Source organism: Manis javanica, chromosome X, assembly GCF_040802235.1.
Source record: "Manis javanica isolate MJ-LG chromosome X, MJ_LKY, whole genome shotgun sequence".
Taxonomy (NCBI): domain Eukaryota; kingdom Metazoa; phylum Chordata; class Mammalia; order Pholidota; family Manidae; genus Manis; species Manis javanica.
This window is the reverse complement of record NC_133174.1, coordinates 64,857,468-64,881,224: the sequence shown is the minus strand read 5'-3', so window position 1 is coordinate 64,881,224 and position 23,757 is coordinate 64,857,468. Positions and strand designations below refer to the sequence as shown.

The following is a 23,757-nucleotide window of genomic DNA, read 5'->3' as shown; positions in this document are numbered from 1 at the left end:
GTAGAATTCGTGCCTCATATTTAAAATGACCGAGTATCATAATTCTTCCAAGTGGTAAAGATACCTCAAGACAAGTGCTGGGCATAGAAGCCACCAGGCATAAATCTGCAAAGAAGTAAAAAGCTAACCTTTTCAAACAATATTACTTCACTCTCACTTACCAAATTTACATTTCCCTGTATGGCCCTGGAGGACGGCTGGTTAGCCAGAGATGGGTAAGATTCCTCAAGGGAGGAACAACCTAAGACAGGCACAGTCACAGGGGGCCATCAGGTGAGAAATTGGGGGTCAACAGAGGCGAAGCTTAGAACCTCACCCCCCACTGTTTTGAGAGAAATCTTCTGCATCCGTGGATGTTTTGTTGCCCTTGTCTAGCTTGGATTAATACTTAGTCTATAGGCACAGACCTGATCATCTACACTTGCCTTCTTACAGCACTAACTTATGCTTTCTATCTTTATCTTGCATCTACCTACCACTTCAGCATTTTATTTAAAAAAATAATGAGGGAGAAATGTGGGATTCACATATAAATCAAGTATAAAAATCAAATGAATAATCATATCTGACTTGATTGTTTATAGTTCATGATGCATGATCAAAACTGAAAGTTTCTGTGATATGACTGCCCTTGCATTGTTCACCATGTAAGAACCTATTCACTATGTAAGAACTTGTTCACCATGTAAGAACTTGTTTGTTATGCTTCAGAAGATTGGAGACTGTTGAGAGTTAGGCTTGGGGTTGATTAATGATTGTGCATTGAGTCCCCTATACAGAATTTTCTTGCTGTAAACAACCATTTGATCAATAAATATGAGGTGCCCTCTGAAAAATAAAAAATAAAAAAAAACAATACTATAATGAATACCTTTGCACACATCATTTCATACATATGCAAATATGTCTTTTGGATAACTTCCTACAAGTGGAATTTCTGAGTCAAAGGCTATGTGCAACTTTACTTTTGATAGATACTGCCGAATTCCTCTGCTGAGCCTTATCAGTTGGTACTCCACCAACAAGAAAGGTCATACACACAGTGTTCACAAAATTGTTTTTTATCTTTACCAATCTTAATAGGTGAAAAATGGCACAATGCAATTTTAATTTGCTTTACTCTTATTACAAATGAAGCTAAACATCTTCTTATGTTTACAGAGGTACTGTTCTGGCTTTTCTGTAAACTGTCAGTTCATATCCTTTATCATCTTTCTTTTGGGTTGCTAGCTCTTACTGATTTATAACAATTCTTCATATATTAAGAAAATTAACTTTCATCTTTCATATGAATTACAATTATTTTACTTGCCTTTTGACTTTATGGTATTTTTCTCCCAAGAAGAAAATTTTATGTACCTGAATTTATCAATCTTTTATTTCATGGATTTTATATATTTAGAAAGGCCCTTCCTTATTCTAACATTTCTTAAGTGATGGGTTAGATGTTGTCCTTGAGGAAAGCTCGATAGAGGCTACATGGAAATTCTCTGTACTACTTTTGCAACTTATTTGTTAGTCTAAAATTATTTCCACCAATGAATTAATGGACTGATGTAATATAAAACAAATACAGTAAATGTTAATAGGTGGTATTTATAAGGGTGTCCACTGTACAATTCTTTTCAGTTTCCTGATGTCTAAAATTTTTGTAATAAAATATTGAAAAAAAGAACCTCCAAATATTTCTTATAGTAATTTCATGGTTTCATTTTTCTCATTCAAATTTTTGTTTGAGGTAGAACTTATTTTGATGCAGGGTCAAATTTTTTTGTTTGAATTGTTTAAGTTTTACAAATAAGACTTAGTTGCTGGGTTGAATAAAATGTGCATTTTAAACCGATACACCTTATACCTGGGTTTTGTTATTTCATTTATAAAATTTAAGTCTTTAATGCATCTGGAATTTATTCTATTATAAGCTACTAGGTAGGAATCATACTATATTTTAAAAGCTGATTTTCATTTATTCATTCAAACCCAATTCTTTTTTGGTTCTTAATAGAGATGTGATTATCTTTGACATTCCATGCTTGAAGGCCACCACTAAGTCCTCTCTTATCCTACCATTTTCCAGTTTCCTTAATTTTCCTTTTATATCTCATTTTCCCAACCTTTAATTATCTTTGGAACTATCTTTTCTGAATCCTCACTAAGTTTTTCCAGGAAATTTTGTTAATCACAAAAATTCTTACTTACAACAAGTTCCAAAACACCATCCCCTTCATCAGCATTCTCTATCACAGTGGCTCCAAATCCAAGCTCTCGGATAAGCTCAGCTATCACTGGGGGTTGTATAACTGCAGGATTATATCTTACTTCTGCCTTGCCAGCCATTAGAGCCACAAGTACAGAATATATTCCTAGGGCATTGATAAGAAAATTCAGAAAACATTCCTTATAAGAAAGAGTAATGCTGTAAGTTTTATCATTTTTAAATTAACTGTGAAAGGGTTAAAGTGAATCTGGAGAATTTTATTACCTAATTATACACAATCTTGAGGCCAAACCAAATAGAACTATTTGAAAAGGGGGGCCTTAATTTTTTAACTTTTTAATATGGAAAATTTCAATCATATAGACAAAAGAAAGAATAACATAATAAACCCAACATGTACATCACCCAGCTTCAACAATTATCAATAATACTGGGCTGATATTGTTTCATCTGTATTTGTACCCACTTACTCCCTGCCCTCTACACTGATTATTTTGAAGCAAATCCCAGATATCATATCATTTAATATGTAAGTATTTAAATATATATCTCTAAAAAATACTCTTCTATATTTAAAAAACTGCCATAATACCATTATCACACCTAAAATAATTCCTCAGTATCACCCAATACCCAGACAGTATTCACATTTACACAATTATCTAATAACTGTGTATTAGTTTGTTTGTTTGAATTGAAATCTAAATGAGGCCCATGAATTATAATCAGTTGAGACATTATCATGTAAATATACAGCATTTTTAGAAACTAATAAGACAGAGTCTCAGAGAAAGGAACTCATACACTTAGGAATCACTGCAATTATAGCAAAGAACCCAAGAATGTTTTAATATACACATTATAATATTATCAAATAATGGTCATTTCTTAAAATTCTCCAGTTTTACTATCTGGTACACACTAATCTAAAATGCTCTTATTCCTAGAAAAAAAAGTGCCACATAACTTGTTAAAAGAACAAAGGAGTTCATTTTAGGGCAGTCATGCTGTTCTCTGGTGTAATCCACCCCACTTCTCTAGGCCAGTCACTGCTGTTATTGCCAGGAAGAAAACTAATTCCACACAGCAGAAATGGCTGCTCCTTCTAAGAATCTGTGGCACTTGTTGGCTACCTGACAGGAAATGGGGATCAACAGTCCATAGTTCACCTCGGGGGTTTGACAAGAAGAAAAATATCCAAGTATTAATCTAATAATGGTTTTTAGTAAGAAAATTAAGTACCTAACATAAGCTATGTTTTCCATCTAGAGTACTTACACTCTGGGTTTTGTGGGTACCAAAATAAATTCAAAGGATCTGTTCACAGGAAAGTGTCAGGAATAAGAGAAGGGTATAGAGAAAGTAGGAAAAATCTTACTGCTTCAGTTGAATGTAATTTATAGCCAAACAGAAATAGAAGGGAAAATCTGACTTTTCAATTTTCAAAAAGTTTTCATACTTACATAAATTTTGTAAATTTAAAAAATTATCACTTCAAGCTATAATTAGAAGTCTTTCTATTCATTTTCAGAAACATTATGCAAACTAAATTGAGAGTAGTAGTATTTACTTAGTTTAAAAAAAAAGTGAATGCAGTGACCCCACCAGGCCAATGGTATTCCTAATTGGGTTAAGAGGTGGTAAAGGGGATAGTAGGGACTAACTGGAAGAATCTGCTCAATGGATTTTTTTAAAAAAGGATTTGTAATTACATAAGCATTGCTTGCCACCTGAAAAGGGCTCTCTCTGAATTACCCAAAAATAGTTGATTCTAAAATTAAACAGAAACCTAGCAAATTTCTTTTTGCTCTCATTTGCTTGCAACCTCCCTCCCTTTCTTTTTTATTTAAACAAGGCGTAACATAAGCTTTAGCCTTGACTGCATTCTAATTAGATACAGTAGAGGCTGAAATCTTGGTTATATCAAGTTCTCCCAGCCATTTTTCTCTACTGCAAACACCAGGTTGGGAGTAGTAGTTTGTTAATGGATAGCTCTTATTTTTTATAACCTATAATTAAAACTTATACACAACATTAAGTATTTTTGAACATTTTTACTGCCAACAAAGATTAGCAATTGAACTGTTGGAAGAGAACAATATAATTCTAAAGAAACTTGATTATGGTCTGGTGCTTGGTCCAGGTATAATAATATTGAAACTCAGGGATTCTAGTTGTTAGTTTTAAATAACCATAGATAGCCATTATCAAAAAAATTGGTATGTTTCTTAAAATCCACTGCAGCCAAGATCCATACAGAATAGTAATCTTATGTATTTCCTTCTGCTATTTTCCTACAAATTTCACTGATATTAAAATGTGATCCTGAGGTAAACAAGATAGGAACTGTATCTAAGGGAACAAAACACTAACAAAAACTGGCTGTCAGGAAGTCAAGGTTGTCCTGCACATCACTGATAGTCTTTATGGGCCTTTGCAAGAATCATAAAAATGGTTACAAAACACATAAGAGAACAAAAGAACCGAATTCTCAAACTAGTACACAAAATAATCGTTTTTAAGAGTGTCTCACCTTCTTCTCGTCTTAAATTCCGTTCAATGTTTGCTACACAGGAAGCACAAGTCATGCCAGTAACCTGTATGTAACACTTAGATGAAGTCTTTGCCTCCTCCTTGTCGTGAACTGGTGTCATCACTTTAGTATAAAATTCATTAGTTGATGTCAAAAGTGGCATTTCTGATGAGGGCTGTGCTATTACTACCAAGGGCTCATTTGTATCTGGTGGACAGGAAAAGAGTCTTTTCATTTCTGGTGTTCTCCAGCTGCATACTTCATTGCAATCCACACCTCCAGGCACCATCAATTCATTCCTTTAAAACCAGCAAGTACCTAGAGCTCTTAGCAATGTTATCTTTACACTTGCCAGGAAGTGACTTACGGTTTTAATACCGCCCATCCCAGATTTCAGGAAAATTTCCAAAGAAATTAAGTTATTTCAGGTACCAGCGGTGGTCCAAAATATCATCTACAATTTTCAGAGTCTAGAAGTCCCGTATTAAAATAAGTCACTAAGGTAGTAGTAGTTCCTTTTGGCTACCTTGGCATGCATGACCTCTCAACAGAGATTCATAAAATCGTGACCTTTACCCCAGTGAGTGAGGCAAGCAGAAAAGCAAAAGCTTCTGTCTTCCCCAGAGGCAGTGCAGGTGTTAAAAAGCCACAATGAATTACTTGGTTAGTTTCTTTAAATTAGCTTTTCTATATAGGCTGTAGCAATATTACTTGTGCTTAAATGAATTCAAAAGGAAGGTTAACTTTCCTACACTTGAGGCAACAATCAGAAAAGACTCCAAAAGTTTCAGGAGCTTCCAATCTGATCTTTAAGACTGGTAGTTTCAGTGCCAGAAATAATGAGAAGAGTAAATACATAATCAGAAAGTAACTTAAAAACAACGATCAACATCATGTCTGTAACTTACAAATGATTCACAAAAAGTCATCTATATATGTTTGTGCGTATGTATATATCTGTCTACAGAGAAATAATGATAAAACAAATGTGGTAAAATATTAACTGGGGAATCTGAGTGAAGTTAGTAAACAGGAATTCTTTATACTATTCCTGCAGCTTTTCTGCAAGTCTGAAATTAAAGATTTAGAACTTACAAAAAAGGAACGGAATGTAATTATTTGTTTGCTATAATTGGTTAGAAAAGACTTAACTTCATATATGTCTTCTTAAGAGAATGATGAAATTAATGGTCATAATAAAAAGCACCTCTCATTTTTCTCACTACCTCCTCTAACATTTAGAGCCCACCCAGGACTAGTATGATATGCAAGCAAAATGTGCTGTGCCCTGTCTGTCTGGGAATGAGTCACAGTGGTAGTGGGTCACAGACTACCATTGGATCAGCACTGACAAGTAGCCGCAATTCTGGAAGCATCTTTAACTCTGATACCTAGCAGAAACATGGAACACAATCATTTGGCATCAACGTTTTATCCCAATAATACGGATCACTGTAGTCACAGCTCTAGGCTCTTTTATGGTGCTATTCACTGCCAAGGTTTTTTTTTTACCTACTCATCATGGCCATTAATGTGTTTGCTGTAAGCCCTAACAGATTCAGGACACATAACAGGCTCCTGGTAATTATTTGTTGAATAATTGATTCCTGAGCCTCTGGACAATAGTAGCCTGAGATATTTGCCACTGTTAAAAGTTACTGAACATGCTTAATTCATCATCCCTGAGGACTAGGTTGAAGGTAGATATGGTGCAAGAGTACTACTCCATCTGCAACGCCACCTAAGGTAATTGGAAAGTTGCTTTTGCTCTGCTTATATTTGTTATATGAAACCTAATAAATGCTATTTTAAGTTATATTATTTAATGTTATATTATCATTATGTTAGATAACAATGCTAACATAATTTAATTCAGAAATTTTATTCTTAGAGGTCAGTAAAGCAAATCATTTAAACCAGTGCTTCTCAAACTTTAACGTTAACACAAATTACCCGGAGAGCTTATTAAAATTAGAGTGTAGATTTTGATTTAATAGGTCTGCAGTGGGCCAGAGAGCCTGTATTTCTAACAAGCTCCCAGGTAATGCTGATGCTGCAGATCTGTGAGCCATACTTTCAGTTGCAAAAATACAGAACCAAGTGAACAGGACAAATTCTGTTTTGCGGTCGGAAAGTTTGTGAGGTCCTTGCTTATGGTAATGACAGATAACAGATTTGATCATGAAAAATATTTCAGTTTTATACCATATGTGATATAAGATTGATATGATTTAAGTTCCTATATGTAAGAGGCATAGAACTAACACAGTGTAAATGACCTGGTTGACTGATACTGATGCAGATTAAAGTTACTTATGTAGTGTCTATGTGTGCCTAAGTATTAATAGAAACCCTGAGGACTAATTCAACATTAGGAATTAGTGAAGTGTGAATGAATATAGTTTTAAATACCGTCACTTTGAATACTTCAAAAAATTGTAGGTGATGATAGATACAACTGATTTTGCAAAAACTAATTTTAGTCATTTTTTATGGCTAATTTTCATTTTATGGATAGTTTCATTTCCGGTATTTTCTAATTTAATTTTTTTCTTCTGGTTCCACAGTTATTTCCTTTTGAAATTATAGATTTCCTATAGTTTGTTCACACTTGTAGTACAGGAGGCTCTTTGACATTTTAGTATTCTGCATGAATTTTCTAATAGGGAATTATATATCTCTTTTAGAGCACAAGAATCTTGGTCTTTTGAGATTTTATTTATTAAAGTGAGAATACTAGATGGCAATGTAAAATGGTGTAACCACTTTGGAAAACAGTTTGGCAGTTCCTGGAAAAAGTTAAACATATTCACCATATGACCCAAAAGTTCTATTCCTACGTATATACCCAGGAGAAATCAAGACATATATTCATGAAGATACTTGTATACAAATGTTCACAGCAACATTATTCATAATATCCAAGGAGTGGAAACAACTCAAATTTCCAACAACCGATGAATGGAAAAACAAAATGAGGTACATACATATAATGGAATACTCTCCGGTAATAAAAAGGAATGAAGTACTGATACATGTTATGAACGTGGATGAACATATGTATACCTTGGAAACATTATGCTAAGTTTAAGAAGTTACACACAAAAGGTGAAATATTCTATGAGCCCATTTACATAGTACCTAGAGTTGTCAAACTCATGAAGACAGAAAATACAATAGATAGCAGGGGCTAAAGGAGGGAAGGGGAAATACAGAGTGACTGATGTGTATGGGATTTCTTTTGGGAGTGATGAAAATGTTCTAAAATCGGATAGTAGAAATTGTTGCAAAACTCTATGAATATAACATAATCTCACTGAATTGTGTAAGGGTAAATTTTAATGTATGTGATCTATATCTTCACTTTTAAAAGTAAGAATTCTATCATTCCTGCCATTTGTCTTGAACATGAAAAATAAGAATGTTTCGTAAGTCTGTGGGTTCTCCTTCACTGACCTTTATCTGCCATAATAATTTAACCATGAGTTTAACATAATTTTTGTTCTTCTCAATGTAAGTGAGCTTGAAAGGAGAATATTACTATTTGATATCCTTGATTCTCTTTTGAACAGCAAGGGTTAATGACATTATCTGAAAATTAGTTCAACTTTTCCACTGTTATTTACAGCAGTAAATTTCATTGGGACATTTCTAGTTTAATTTAAAGCTCGGCTCAATTCTAAACAGTTCAAAACAAGCTCAAAGAGGCAAATTCTATTAGATACATATTTTCAGTTTCAGTTCAAGGTAAGAGCTGTCAGGAAGACTTTGGGCCAGTTCTGGAGTCAGTTTAATTTGAACGCTTAAACTTAAAACTACAGTTAAACCATTTGCAGCAACATGGATGGAGCTAGAGGGTATTATGCTCAGGGAAATAAGCCAGGCGGAGAAAGACAAGTACCAATCACTCATCAATGAAGCATAAGAACAAAGCAAAAATTGAAGGAACAAAACGGCAGCAGACTCACAGAACCCAAGAATGGACTACCAGTTGCCAAAGGGAAAGGGACTGGGGAGGGTGAGTGGGAAGGGAGGGAGAAGGGGAATAAGGGGCATTACGATTAGCACACATAATGTGGGGGGGGGCACGGGGAAGGGAGTATAGCACAGAGAAGATAAGTAGTGACTCTACAGCATCTTACTACGCTGATGGACAGTGACTGTAATGGGGTATGCGGTGGGGACTTGATAATGGGGGGAATCTAGTAACCACAATGTTACCCATGTGACTGTGTATTAATGATACCAAAAAAAATACAGTTAAAATTCTATTATTTTTCTTTTTACAATAACATTTGCTTCTCCAATTATACATAAATACATAAATATATCCTTGTCACAAATAAAAAATTTTAAATAGGAAAGCACAATGAAAACAAAAATCACCTTTATCCTACCATTTACAAGTAACCAATGTTCAAATTTTAGTTATGTTCTGCCAGAAATATTCATTCATATACATAAATAACATTATATTCATAACATTATATATATGATTATATTTTATAATCATATATACATGGTAAAATCCTTATCACGTGTTTATAAAATTTTGATCTTACTAAATATACAGCTTTTTATTTTTTTTTCCATTTAACAAAATACCTGACACTCATTTTTTTCTGGCTTTGTAGCATTTCATCATATGGATGAAATCCTGATTTATTTAATGTTTCTAGTTTTTAAATATTTTAAATTACACAAATATCCTTCTACATCTTCATATACATTGCTGACTAACTCCATAAGACTTATTTCTGAGAAATGGAACTGTAGTGCCTGTTACTCATTTCTCATTGCTAAAAGCCAAAACAATCAGCAAAATGGAGATGAAGGAATATTAGGGGAATCAAAGAAAAAAGTGACAGTTACCTGACAGGGTAGCATCAAATCCCATGTCTTCTATTGCTTCTCTCAAGGTTTCTGGAGAGGTTAGTAGAGGATCATATTCAACAGTCCCATTGCCATTTGCAAGGGATACTCGTATAGATTTTACACCTGCCTTTTTTGATATGACATCCTCAACAGACTGCACACAAGAATTACAAGTCATGCCATCAATGTTTATCACAGTTTCTTGAGTCAGAGGCTGGCTAACTAATTTCAAAGGAATTTTTTGAAGAGATGAGCTGGAGGGAGAGTTTGAGGTACTCTCAACTTCACTTTTAATACTAACTCTGTATTGCCCTGGTGATATGGCCTCTACTGCTTTTCTCAGGGTTTCTGGAGTGACTGAGTCTGCATTATACTTCACTATGGCAGATCTACCCTCTAAAGAAACTACTATGTTGCTTACGTATTGGAGTGTAGATAAAACACTTTCAATATTTGATACACATGATTTACAATGCATGCCATCTATGATGAGAGTGACTGCAGACTCATTGCTATATGATGGACTCCTCTGCTGCGATCCTTCTGAGGATTTGAGCGGTGTGTTCTTTAGACGTTCTATATCAATAGCTCCCAATTTGAGGTACTTGGGCTGTTTTCTGATGAATGCTGAAAAGCCCACAGCTTCAATCTGCTTTTTTATTTCCTCTACTGTGATAAGATGAGGTTGATAAACAATAGTAGCTTCTTGGTTGTCCAGGGAGACTAGTTAATAAAAAGAAAAAGAACTACTTAATTCAGTTATTCCTGTGCTACTTCAGAAAACACTGTAGACCAAATCAATGCCATACATAACTGTTTCTTTCTCGTTGTCTTTATCCTTTCTTAAAACAATTCTGCTCTTTTCAGAAAATGTTACTGACACAGACTGGAAAAAGGAAAAGATATGACCACTCTGTCTGCAGTCTCCAAGTTTCCGCATGCCTGAATAGAAGTATCTTTGAGGTAAAGAGAAACCCACGCATGTTAAGAGCCCTGAACTCCATGAATTGACACACCAGCTGCCTTTTCTGTTAGTTCAGGACTCACACAACTTTTAATTATAGTCATTAACTTCACTGACATTAATCCTTGGAATACGCTGCCCCTTAGACTTAAATGATACAGTAAGAGTAAGCATTCTAGTCCCACGAATTCAAAACTAATGCCTAAGAAGCAAGCAAAAGTTAAAAGGCCAAAACAGAAAACTAATCCTTACAAAGGAATCAAACAAGTAACACCAGACATATTACCTTTAATTCGTTGAACACCTTGCAGCTTCCCAATTTTTCCTTCAATGGTGCTAGTGCATGAATGGCAGGTCATCCCTTCCACTTTCATCTTCAGTATGACTTCACCTGCTTGAGCCATACAGTAATCTTCACAAGTTCCTGACTTTTTCTCCAGAGTTGCAATATCTAAACTGACATCCCGAACCAGCTCTATTATCTGATTGGCATTCACTATAGAAGGGATTATTGTCACCACTGCCGTTCTTTGCTGAGGGGAAATTTTAATGTCTGTCACACCCTTGGTCTTGAGCAATGTGCTATGGATATGGTCCCATAGGGGAGCCAGTGAAGCAGTAACAGTTAGAAACACAGTGTCAGTTAAAACAGGGAGAGGGGTAGGATTGTGGAGAATAGCATCAAAGCCCATGTCATCAATAGCTTCCTGCAGGGTCTTTGGAGTCTGCAGTTTAGGGTCATAAATAATAGTTGCATTTTTTTCTTCCAGTGAAACCTTTTGGAAGGAAATTTCAAAAGACAGTTTAATTAAATTACATCATGTAAAACTTAAAAATAACAATCACTGTACCACATTCAAGAAGAATTAAACAATTCAATCTAATGGACCTTCTCTATTAGTTCTCATCTTTAGCATTCTCTTTGGAAAGAACACAAAATGTCTTGAGTACCTACAGGAATGATAAAGCTATGTGTAGGTGTACATGACTCAGGTATGAATCAGGCATTTGAAACACACACATGGACAAACAGAACCTAGAATTTCACAACAAAGTACAAACTACTTTCCTATTTTCTTTCACAAATTACTCTAACACCTCACTCTCTACCAATTCAAAAGGTAATAAAGGAAACAGGATCAGCTACAGAAAACAAAGGATGATACGAAATTTAAACTTTCCAAGTGTTCAATTAAGGTAACTTTGTTGGTAAGAAAAGATATAAACATGCTAGTTTATGAATGAAGGCAATATATTCATAGGATTTTGCAGCATATATTCCTCCTATATCCTTCTCAGTTACTATAGCCTAATATTACTTTTGTTCAAAATAAGAGCATCTTTGTTTTGCCTGATTCAATTATCAAAACAATGATTGTATATTTTTTATTCAAGTATCATTAATATACAATCTTATATTGGTTTCAAGTATACAACACTGTGGTTCAACAACTACCCATATTATTAAACAATGACTGTATTTGCAAAGCTCAGCTACTATATATAGTTCAACTACTACCATGACTGCAAGCATCTCTTTGGCTGACATCTTACAAAGATTTTTGATGTAGTCACAAATACACTGAGTTGGAAGTCAAAAGATCTTAATTCCAGTATCAATTATTCACTTATTAGCCCACTACACTCATTAGTTCTGCCATATGAAAAATGGGGAAATATACCTTCCATGGTTGTTCTAAGGATCTTAGGAATAAATACATAGGAAAGAAGTTCTCTGTAGCAGAGAGTTACATAAAAGTAAATACTGAACAACTAATATTAATCAAGCACTTATATATGCCAGGAACTGGGATTCTCAGGATACAAAGCTGAGCATAATACAGTCACAGGGAGCAGTACTAGAACAGAGAATACAGAAAACAGACACTGATTCATCCCTAAGAATATGGGTCAGAAAAGGCTTAAGAGAGATATAATACCTGAATGTTAAAGGACAGACAGAAATATATGAAGCAGGGGAATTCCAGACAAATGGAAGCACAAAAGTCAAGAAGGATGACAGGCTAGAGAATTAGACAACTGCTTTATTATGGGGCCTCTTTAAGGCCAATAATTGCTTCTTTTTTTTAATAAGTACAGTTGAAATACACTATTATATTGGTTTCAGGTGTACAACATAGTGATTCAACATTTATCTACATTATTAAATGCTTACCCCAATAAGTGTAGTTACCATCTGACAACATACAAAAATGTCACAGTATTACTGTCTGTATTTCCTATGCTGCATTTACATCCTTGTGACTAATTTACCCAATAATGGTCTCATTTATCCTAAAGGTAATAGGGAGCCATGAAAAAGTACTTCAGAGAGGAATCATTTTGGAGGCACTGTGGAAGATGATATTTGGGTGTAGTGGAATGACATAGGAGATCAACTAGGAGACTTTTGCAATTGCAATAATTGTACAACAGGTCTGAATTGAGGACTGAACACTGGGCAAAGAGAAACAGGGAAGTTCCAAGATACATGAAGCAAGATCTAGTAAGGAGATTACAGAGGGCAAAGGAGATGACGGGATGACTTATAGGTTTCTGGCTTGAGTCAGTAGAGGGATGGTGATGCCATCAACTGCTACCGAAGACAGGAGGAAACTGGAGGAAGTTACATTAGAGTGGAGGGAAAGCAAGGTGATAAATTAAATTTTAGACCTGCTGATTTTGAGAGGCAGTAAGGTATTAAAATTCTAAAGACAGTTAAAATATGAATATTATTATTAGAGATTTCTGGTGAAAATTTTTGCTCCATAAAATGAAAATATCACCAAAATATAATTAAAAGTAATTCCAAGTAGGAAATTTCATTTAAATGGTCTACAATAGTTTTATAGTTAAATATTTCGCTCATTTTAATGGACTTCATATATTTATTTCTTCCTTTAGCTTTGGTTATCTGGGTATGTATTTGGTGAAATCTTGACATGTGCCAGGGCATTGGAAGTTTCTAAGACTGATAATTCTGGTTGATCAGCTTGCTCTTAGTTATAAAAGAGATCACCAGCATAAATGATCTAAAACAGAAGAACAGGAAAACAATATATATTTTGTTTTGGATTACACTATATAAAATTTCCTATGAATAAGCTGCAGAATAGCCAAACCACATATACTTCAGACATATGCTTTTGAAAGAGATGAAATATAAATATAGCCACTATAAAATGAAAGCTTTTGTGTCTTTGCATCTTTAAAAAATATAAACATTCAAACTGAAGGGGAAAATGGAGAACAGATGAGGGATGGGAGAGGAGTGACTACAAAGAGGCAAGCACAAGGGAGCTTTTGGGGGCAATGGGACTATGCTAACCTGGTTGTGGTGGTAATTAATTAATCTATACATTTGGCAAAGTTTTAAAAAATTGTTAAAATTCACCAAACTAAAAAAAATTCACAGACCTGTATACCGGAAGTAAGCCAATTTTACTGTATGAGAATTTTTTAAAAAATAGAAGTAGCATTATTTCAAGTGTTCAATGGCCAAGGTGGCTAGTGGCTGCCATACAAGACAGAGTAGAAAAGAACATTCCATTGGACAGTACTATACTTTTTCTGATAAAGTACAAAACTTTTTCAAAAAGGAGAGGGATTTTTTTCCTTAAGGTTTAAATACACTGTATCTGGTATCTCTTAAACAAGACCTGGTTTTGAGCTATTTTTTCCCAAAATGAAGTGAATTTATCAATGTATTGAATGAGAAATTGTTCTTAACACTTATTTCAAAAGCAAAAAACAGTTTTTCACTAGATGGTTTGATATACTTTCTACTGCTTTAGCGTACCTCCTATTTATAAAAGATATAAGGAAATACAGAAACTATGTATATAAATACTACGGAAAAAAGTTGTATTATCCTACATTGTTTTCATGCTGCAGACTGGAACACACTTCCTTATGTAGTAACTTCTATTTAGGTGTTTTAAATCTGGGTAACCACACTTAGCACAAACAAAAATATTCCCCTTTGGGATAGTAATAGAAAACTTTTTCTTTGAATGTTAGATTGCAAAGAGATTTTTCAGGTCTAAAGTCTCAAAGGAAACAAAAACAAGCTGCGCCTTTGTTTCTTTTAGAAGAAAATACACAGTGATTATCACAATACTGTTCTGGATGCCAAATCTTTGGGCAGAAAGCTAAAATAGCATTTACTTATTCAACAAATATTTACTGAGGGCCTATTATGTGCTTGGCACTTTGCTAGCTCTAGGGATACAGTGGTGAGCAAAAACAGGCACAGACTCCGTAGAGCAGGAAATTGCTGGTAGCAGTCTGATTACGGGTCTGCGCTGCTCTCCTTTCACGTCGTCCCCGCCAATGAATACCACCACCTCCGTGTTCTCCTCACATTGTTCCAAGGCGTCAACAGCTTGTTTTTTTCTCGGAATCTTTCATTAGGAACCAATGCTGTTATTTTATTTTCAGACAGACTACTTTTCCATTATGTCAACAGTGTCTCTGAAAATAAATGCCTAATAGTCTACAAAGTATGAATGTGGCTCATAGAAAGGCCTCAAAGTGTAAGACTTCACTATATTTAGATGAAGTCAGGAGTGGGAGAGAAGTACATCAAATGTACTCTGTACCCCTCTTGCCCTAGCAGTGGTGTAGAGGGTGCTGTCCACAGGGACTATAAAGATACATTATTTTAATTTGTATGGTGTTCTTTATTTACTGAAATGTCTAAAACATTAAATTCAAGCACGATATATTTTATCTGCATGTGATTTCGGTACAATTTACATGCACAGGGCTGCACTGCCTATTCTCCAGCAAGATGAAAACCTAGAATCTTGGACAAAACACCCTAACTTGTAAGGGCTTGAGTTCCTTTAAAGACTGGACTAGATAATCCTTTTTAGCTCTTTCTATACAGGCTGTGTTACCACCCCTTCCTGGATTGTCATTAGTACATTTTTCTCTTTAGAATTCCTTCTGATGTGACAATAAAAGGTGATCCAGTTTCCTTTATGGAGACCAGGAAATTCAATAAATTGCCCAAGAAACCTAGCCATTAAATGAAAGAACAAGGGGGCATCCAGTGGGTCAGGTGGAGACACAACACTCACATGCCCTTGGGCCGCGGCTGGGCGCCCGCTTTTCCTTCAACTTGCAACACGCACTGTCAGTGCTGCTGGAGTAGGTGCGGCAGTAACACGTCTGCTCCGCTTCCGGCCATTGTGCCCGCCGCCCGCAAGGTCACCATTGCGGTGTGGATGGGCATAAGAATTTACAGGTATGAGAAGTTCACATACCAAATATATCTAATCACATGCACCAGTTATGCCTGTAACATTTAATATGAACATCGCTATGCCTTCTTGGTTTGATGCCATTGGCCTTTCACCAGATTCACGGGAATATGAACCTGGAATTAAACAATCAGCAGATAATGTAAAGGCTTTGAGAGATTGACAGGGGAAGAATGGCATGCCTTCTAACAGAATTATTCTAGGAGTATTTTCTCAGGGAGAGGCTTTATCTTTACACGTTACTCTGACCACAGAGCAAAAACTGGCAGGTGTCACTGTTTTCAGTTGCTGGCTTCCACTATGCATTTCATTTCCACAGGGTCCTATTAGTGGTGTTAACAGAGATATTCCTATTCTTCAGTGCCATGGAGATCGCAACCTTTTATTTACCTTACCATCTGGTTCTTTTACTGCTGAAAAGCTAAAAACATTGGTAAATCCAGCCAATGTAACCTTTAAAACCTATCGAGGCATGATGCAGTTCATGTTAACAAAAAATACTGGATATCAAGCAATTCATTGATAGACTTCTACCTCCACAACTGACATCAATAAGACTCCTTGTATAGAAGTACCACCAGCATCATTGCACTAGAGTATAAATCTTCTGGTTTTAAAACTTCTCATGCTTGCAGTGTTACAATGTTTGCAAAAACACACCAGTGTCACAGACTAAATACTATCTCCTTGAGGGAAACTTATGCATGTATTTGTAAAATATGATCCAGAATATACTAGCATTAAAATAGGAGAAGCACCTAGCTTCTTTGCCCCAATGTAATTTAGCAAAATAATAAAACACTGCAACCAGATTTTTTAACATTTGAAAATTATCAGTATGCTAAATGAAAACTGGTTCAGATTATAAATGTGCAGTTAAGATATAAATGATTCATGCATGCTGTGATGTAGTCTATAGACTTATTCCAGAATGACTTAGTCATCATGCAGTGTCTCTATTTTTATACAGGGATTAGTGATTAATATACAGTTAGCAATTATAATACATAGTAAGAATGAGGTGTTATTACATTATTCCTAATAATAGGGATAATGCCGCTAAGTGTCAGTGAAAAGTAATATTACTCTACTTGATTAACAACCCTTTTATTTTGGGGACCAGAACTTTACCGAATATTATTTCTATTTAGTATCTTTTTTCCTCTCTATAAATGTGTTCTTTCTTTTTATCCTTAATAACAGACCAAATATTGCCCCCTTGCCATAGATATCTCCTGTCAATACATGCTATACTTTGATATTCTCAATCACAGACATGATGGTACTTAAAATGTATTTATACTTCTACAAAAAAAGCAGACATCACTTCAGACCTCCTACACTACCTATTTCTTAAGTCACATCCTAGTCCAAAGTTAGACCTATTTAGTTTTCAGACTGTCCAGGTAATGAGAATTACTCTGTGGTTGTATTTTTCACAGTCAGATGAAATAATAATTACATCATATTCTGGTATGTCCTGAAATATTTAAGACTGGTCTTAAAAACTAATTTCTAAGATGATTGGCTCTAAAATGATTCTCCTTGTAGCATAGAGTTTCAGTTTACTTATTTTTTTATATATACTTAAAACGAACTACTGTAAGAAATGAACAATCCATTAGAAAAAATTGCTTTACTTCTTTCTGCCAAAGGACCTACTTGAAATTTTCACTTTAGACATGATTTTTTAGTTTTTGTATAAACATAAAAGTAGCAGTTACTTGATTTTGTTATGGTATCATTAATATACAATCACATGAGCAACATTGTGGTTACCAGATTCCCCCCATTATCACGTCCCCACAACATATCCCATTAGTCACTTTCCATCAGCATATGAAGATGCTATAGAGTCACTACTTGCCTTCTCTGTGCTCTACTGCCTACCCCGTGCACCCCCCTACATTATGCATGCTCATCATTATATCCATTTTTCCCCCTTATTCCTCCCTTCCCATACACCCTCCCCAGTCCCTCTCCCTTTGGTAACTGTTAGTTCATTCTTGGGTTCTGTGAGTCTGCTGCTGTTTTGTTCCTTCAGTTTTTGCTTTGTTGTTATGCTCCACAGATGAGTGAAATCATCTGGTACTTGTCTTCATCCATCTGGCTTATTTCCCTGAGCATAATACCCGCTAGCTCCATCCATGTTGTTGCAAATGGTAGGATTTGTTTTCTTCTTATGGCTGAATAATATTCCATTGTGTATATGTACCACATCTTCCTTATTCATTCATCTACAGATGGACACGTAAGTTGCTTCCATTTCTTGGCTATTGTAAATAGCACTGCGATAAACATAGGGGTGCATCTGTCTTTTTCAAACTGGGCTGCTGCATTCTTAGGGTCAATTCCTAGGAGTGGAATTCCTGGGTCAAATGGTATTTCTATTTTGAGTTTTTTGAGGAACCTTCATACTGCTTTCCACAATGGTTGAACTAATTTACATTCCCACCAGCAATGTAGGAGGGTTCCCTTTTCTCCACATCCTTGCCAGCATTTGTTGTTGTTTGTCTTTTGGATGTTGGCCACCCTAACTGCTGTGAGGTGATATCTCATTGTGGTTTTAATTTGCATTTCTCTGGTGATTAGCAATGTGGAGCATCTTTTCATGTGCCTTTTAGCCATCTGAATTTCTTCTTTGGAGAAGTGCCTGTTCAGATCCTTTGCCCATTTTTTAATTGGATTATTTGCTTTTTGTTTGTTGTGGTGCATGTGCTCTTTTTATATTTTGGATGTCAACCCCTTATCGGATATGTTATTTGTGAATATATTTTCCCACACTGTAGGATGCCTTTCTGTTCTACTGATGGTGTCCTTTCCTGTACAGAAGCTTTTTACTTTGATATAGTCCAAGTTGCTCATTTTTGCTTTTGTTTCCCTTGGCCGGGGAGAGATATGCTCATGAAAAAGTTGCCCATGTTTATATTCAAGAGAGTTTTGCCTATGTTTTCTTCTAAGATTGTAATGGTTTCATGACTTTCATTCAGGTCTTTGATCCATTTTGAATTTACTTTTGTGTATGGGGTTAGACAATGATCTAGTTTCATTCCCTTACATGTAGCTGTCCAGTTTTGCCAACACCAGCTGTTGAAGAGGCTGTCATTTCCCCATTGTATATCCATGGATCCTTTATTGTATATTAATTGACCATATATGCTTGGGTTAATACCTGGACTCTCTATTCTGTTTCCCTGGTCTATGGCTCTGTTCTTGTGCCAGAACCAAATTGTCTTGATTATTGTGGCTTTGTAGCAGAGCTTGAAGTTGGGGAGTGTAATCCCCCTGCTTTATTCTTCCTTCTCAGGAATGCTTTGTCTATTCGGGGTCTTTTGTGGTTCCATATGAATTTTAGAACTATTTGTTCCAGTTCATTGAAGAATGCTGTTGGTATTTTGATAGGGATTGCATTGAATCTGTAGATTGCTTTACGCAGGATGGCATTTTGACAATATTAATTCTTCCTACCCTAAAGCATGGGATGAATTTCCATTTATTAGTGTCCTCTTTAATTTCTCTCAATAATGTCTTGTAGTTTTCAGGGTACAGGTCTTTCACTTCCTTGGTTAGTTTTATTCCTAGGTATTTTATTCTTTTTGATGCAATTGTGAAAGCTGTTACTTGATCTTAAATAGTCAAATTTTTCAGATTATTGACTATTATTAATAATTTTTTATAACTTATTTGAAAACAAATTAATGGGTAAAAGTCAGAGCTCACTCAATACATATGGTATACTTACCACACAATGTAATATGTAGCAGAAATGCATGCTTGATACTTTTGAACTGTTATTATTTTTCTGCTGTATTCCAACTGACTAAAACAATGTTAGGAATGCATCTTTAGAAATGGGTGCTAATTGATAATAGAAATAATTTAGTAATGGACTATAAGGAATGTTAATAATGAAGCCATATGTTTGTGTCTAGATTTAAAGTTTTCAAACAATTATTTACTAAGTCATTTTGCTTTACTTTGAGGAATATAAATTATTGCTTCAGTTGTACAAGTTAACAAGATCTGATTTATGGAAAGAAATGTGCTGAAATGTGCTGTAATGTGGGAAAATGTAAATCTTTTTCATGGTTTCTATCAATGCAAAATAATTTAATTCTGAAAAAAAAGAAAATGAAAGAAGTAGGATTCAAGTGAAGGTCTGTGTACCTCCAAAGTCCATGCTCTTTCCATCTATAAATGATAAGGCTAGATATTCTTCAGTTTCCTTGAAAAACTCTAATTCTATGCCCGTGATCTGAGCGTTGTTTGGCTGACAGGTAAAAACACCTGAAAAGCATGGAATACTTCTAGTGTTTGAATTAAATTTTACTCCTATGTTTTTCCTCTTACATTTCATATCTTCTCCCATACTGGTTTAAATTAAAAATTACTTAGACAACATATTTCTATGGATTTTTAGCAAGATTGACAATTAGCACATTCTAACATTTCCCCCTTTTTAAAAGTCACTTTGGGAAAGGTCCTTTGCTAAAGTTTTAGTGTACTGAAATTCCTTTTTTATCCCCCCAGTAATTAATTTACATATGTAATCACAATAAATTCAGGTTAGCATGCTGCGCAGTGTGGGAGTCTTCAGATAGTTTAAAGTCCACCTTATTACATTTTCATAACAACTAAATGTAAAGGTAATCAGAAGTTTTGAAAGCTTGAAAGAATTCTATCATTTTAAAGACTTCAGTCAGAAAAGTGAAATGATTATTAGTTATCTTGAATTTCTAACATGTTCACCATCCACAATATATTTTGACTCAAGTGAAAACTATAATACATAATAGGAATCCCATTTATATTACATGTCTCAATATAAATCCTTTTATTGTTTGTTGAAAAAATAATGTGTATATTAATCAAGTAACACTCTATACTGATGCTTCAATATAGGATACTGAAAATTAAAATATCATAAGAGTAAGTCATCAAGCTCTTTAATACTTATCTTATTTGACCAATCTAAATAAAGATTACCAATGAAAATGACTAAGTCAATTTATGAAGCAGCAAACGACAATTCTTAGAGACTAAGACAATAGCCCAAAAACAATAAAAAAATTCAAAAACCAAGTATCTTTAAATGAAAACAATGCAGAGATTTTGTTAGTTTGTTATTCCAAACATTTCATTTCCACTATTTTAATAGTGTATTTTAATTTTTTTAACCTATTTTTTTCTAATTTTCAAACATATTTTTATTACTTCAAAAATACATTCCCCATTCTCCTTTTATCTTTTATTTCATTATTGTATACTTTTCAAGGCCTTAATTTTATTCCTAAAAATTACTCCAAATTTTACATTTTCAATTTTTAAACACACATTTTTTTAAATCCATGATCTATTTGCACTCCTTTTTTATTTTTTTATGCTATTAGCATAGAAACTTTTCATCTCAAATCTCATCTCTTTTCTCACTATTTAGCCCTAACTGGGATTTTGGTTCTTCTCTTATCTGTAAAAATTCCTTTATTCTGATTGTATCCTATTCTTAATATATTTTTAATATATTACCTTTTTCTAGTCTTCATGATGAAACTTCTTGATAAACTTCCTGATTTGCCTTCCTCATTAACGTCATCATCAAACACACAATAACTGTTTCCGGACAGGTAAGCTCCTACCTTGAAGTGGACGAGCTTAGCTTTTAAGGTCTGGGACAGGGGTTCTGCATGTGGAGCCACGAATTTGATGGTTGTTAAACCACCTACTGGTACATTTTGAGATTGGTCCTATATTATGGAATGCGGCCAGTTGAGATCACAAAAGAAAGAACACTAATGTAGTGGCTTTGAGTTTTTTATATTATACAACTACAAGAAAAGTTAGAACATTCACATCTCCATATTCACTGTTTTAAACTTTATTGTTCCTGCTGAAAGGGAAAATTATTGGCTAAGATTACGATAGGGTTTGCTCTTGAGGCCTTAGGGTCCTTCACGCTGAGCAATAAGAATATATTTTGAAATATTAAATGTAGAATTTTGGGAAGTAAGCCAGCAGATTGGTAGATTTGTGACATTTTTATATTTTCCAGCATTACAAAGAGGTCTAATCTGCCTTAAAGTATGTATTAAACAGTTTCCCTATGCTTCCTCATATTCTATAGCTGATTTAAGAGTTTAAAAATTATATGCCAATATATTCAACAATCTAGAAGAAATGGAAAAATTCCTAGAAAAATACAACCTTCCAAGATTGACCCAGAGAGAAACAGATCTGAAGACAACAATTACCAGTAACAAAATTGAATTGATAATCAAAAACCTCCCTTGAAAGAAAATTCCAGATGAATTCTACCAAACATTTAAAGAGTTAATACCTCTCATTCTTAAAGCATTCCAAAAATAGAAAAGGAAAGAATTCTTCCAAAGTCATTCTATAAGGCCAGCATCACTCTAATACCAAAACCAAACATACCACAAAAAAAGAAAATTATAGAACAATATCCCTGATGAACATAGATGCAAAAATCCTCAACAAACATTAGCAAACCAAATTCAAAGATACATCAAAAGGATCATGTATCACAAACAAGTGGGATTATTCCAGGGATGCAAGGATGGTACAATATTCATAAATTGATCAATGTGATACACCACATTTACAAAAAGGATAAAAACCACATGACCATCTCAATAGATGCTGAAAAAGCATTTGACAAAATTAAACACCCATCATGAAAAAACACACAACAAAATGGGTATAGAGGGCAAGTACCTCAACATAATAAAGATCATATATGACAAACCCACAGCCAACATCATACTTAAAAGCAAAAAGCTGAAAGTTTTTCCTCTAAGATCAGAAAAAGACAAGGGTGTCCACTCTAACTACTTTTATTCAACATAGTACTGGAGGTCCTAGGTACAGGAATCAGACAACACAGAGATAAAAGGCATCCAAATTGGTAAGGAAGAAGTAAAACTGTCACTGTATGCAGATGACATATTAGACACAGAAAACCCTAAAGACTCCACCGAAACTATTAGAACTAATAACTGGATTCAGCAATGTTACAGATATGAAATTAATACACAGAAATCTGTTGCATTCCTATATACTAACAACTAGCATTAAGAGAAATCAGGAAAACAATTCCATTTATAATTGTATCCAAAAGAATAAAATACCTAGGAATAAACCTAATCAACAAAGCGAAAACTATAAGACACACATGACAGAAATTAAAAGACATCAATAAATGGAAATCTGCCCTGTGCTCATGGATAGGAAAAATTTATAGTACCAAAATGGTCATCCTGCTGAAAACAATTTACAGATTCAATGCACTCCCTATGAAAACACAAGAGGCAAAAAAACAAACAAAAAAAAACAAAAAACAAGGGTAATTCTAAAATTTATATTGAGACACAAAACACCCCAGATACTTAAAGCAATCCTGAAAAAGAAGAACAAAGCTGGGGGAATTATGCTCCCTGACTTCAAGCTATACCACAAAGCTACAGTAATCAAAACAGAATGGTACTAACACAAGAACAGGCTCATAGAACAATGGAACAAAATAGAGAGCCCAGAAACAAAACCAAACATATGGTCAATTAATATATGATAAAGGAGCCACGGATATACAATGCGGAAAAGAACAGCCTCTTCAATAATGTGTTGAAAAAAACAGGACAGCTACATGAAAGAGAATGAAATTGGATTACTGTCCAACTCCATACACAAAAGTAAACTCAAAATGGATCAAAGATCTAAATATAAGACATGAAACCATAAAACTCTTAGAAGAAAACATAGGTAAAAATCACTTGAACATAAGCATGAGCAATGTTTATTTTTCTGGACACATCTCTTCAGGCAGAGGAAACAATAAAAAAATGAACAAGTGGAGACAGGCTCAACATGGCAGCATGAGTAGGGC

General features: G+C 34.6%; 1 protein-coding gene and 1 pseudogene across 7 annotated transcripts in view; one reads left to right on the top strand and one right to left on the bottom strand.

Annotated features, from left to right (window-relative positions):
- The window catches only part of ATP7A (ATPase copper transporting alpha), a 155,647-nt gene that overhangs the window by 36,471 nt on the left and 95,419 nt on the right, over positions 1 to 23,757 (bottom strand). For all 7 annotated transcript variants that reach the window (XM_073228031.1, XM_037021886.2, XM_037021885.2 and 4 more), the window contains 4 exons: positions 10,877 to 11,366; positions 9,624 to 10,349; positions 4,752 to 4,958; positions 2,200 to 2,363 (listed from right to left, as the gene is read on the bottom strand). In XM_073228031.1, coding sequence (XP_073084132.1) covers positions 2,200 to 2,363; positions 4,752 to 4,958; positions 9,624 to 10,349; positions 10,877 to 11,366 — 1,587 coding nt within the window. The remainder of the gene's footprint in view (positions 1 to 2,199; positions 2,364 to 4,751; positions 4,959 to 9,623; positions 10,350 to 10,876; positions 11,367 to 23,757) is intronic.
- On the top strand, positions 11,375 to 20,770 carry LOC140847511 (acyl-protein thioesterase 1 pseudogene; annotated as a pseudogene).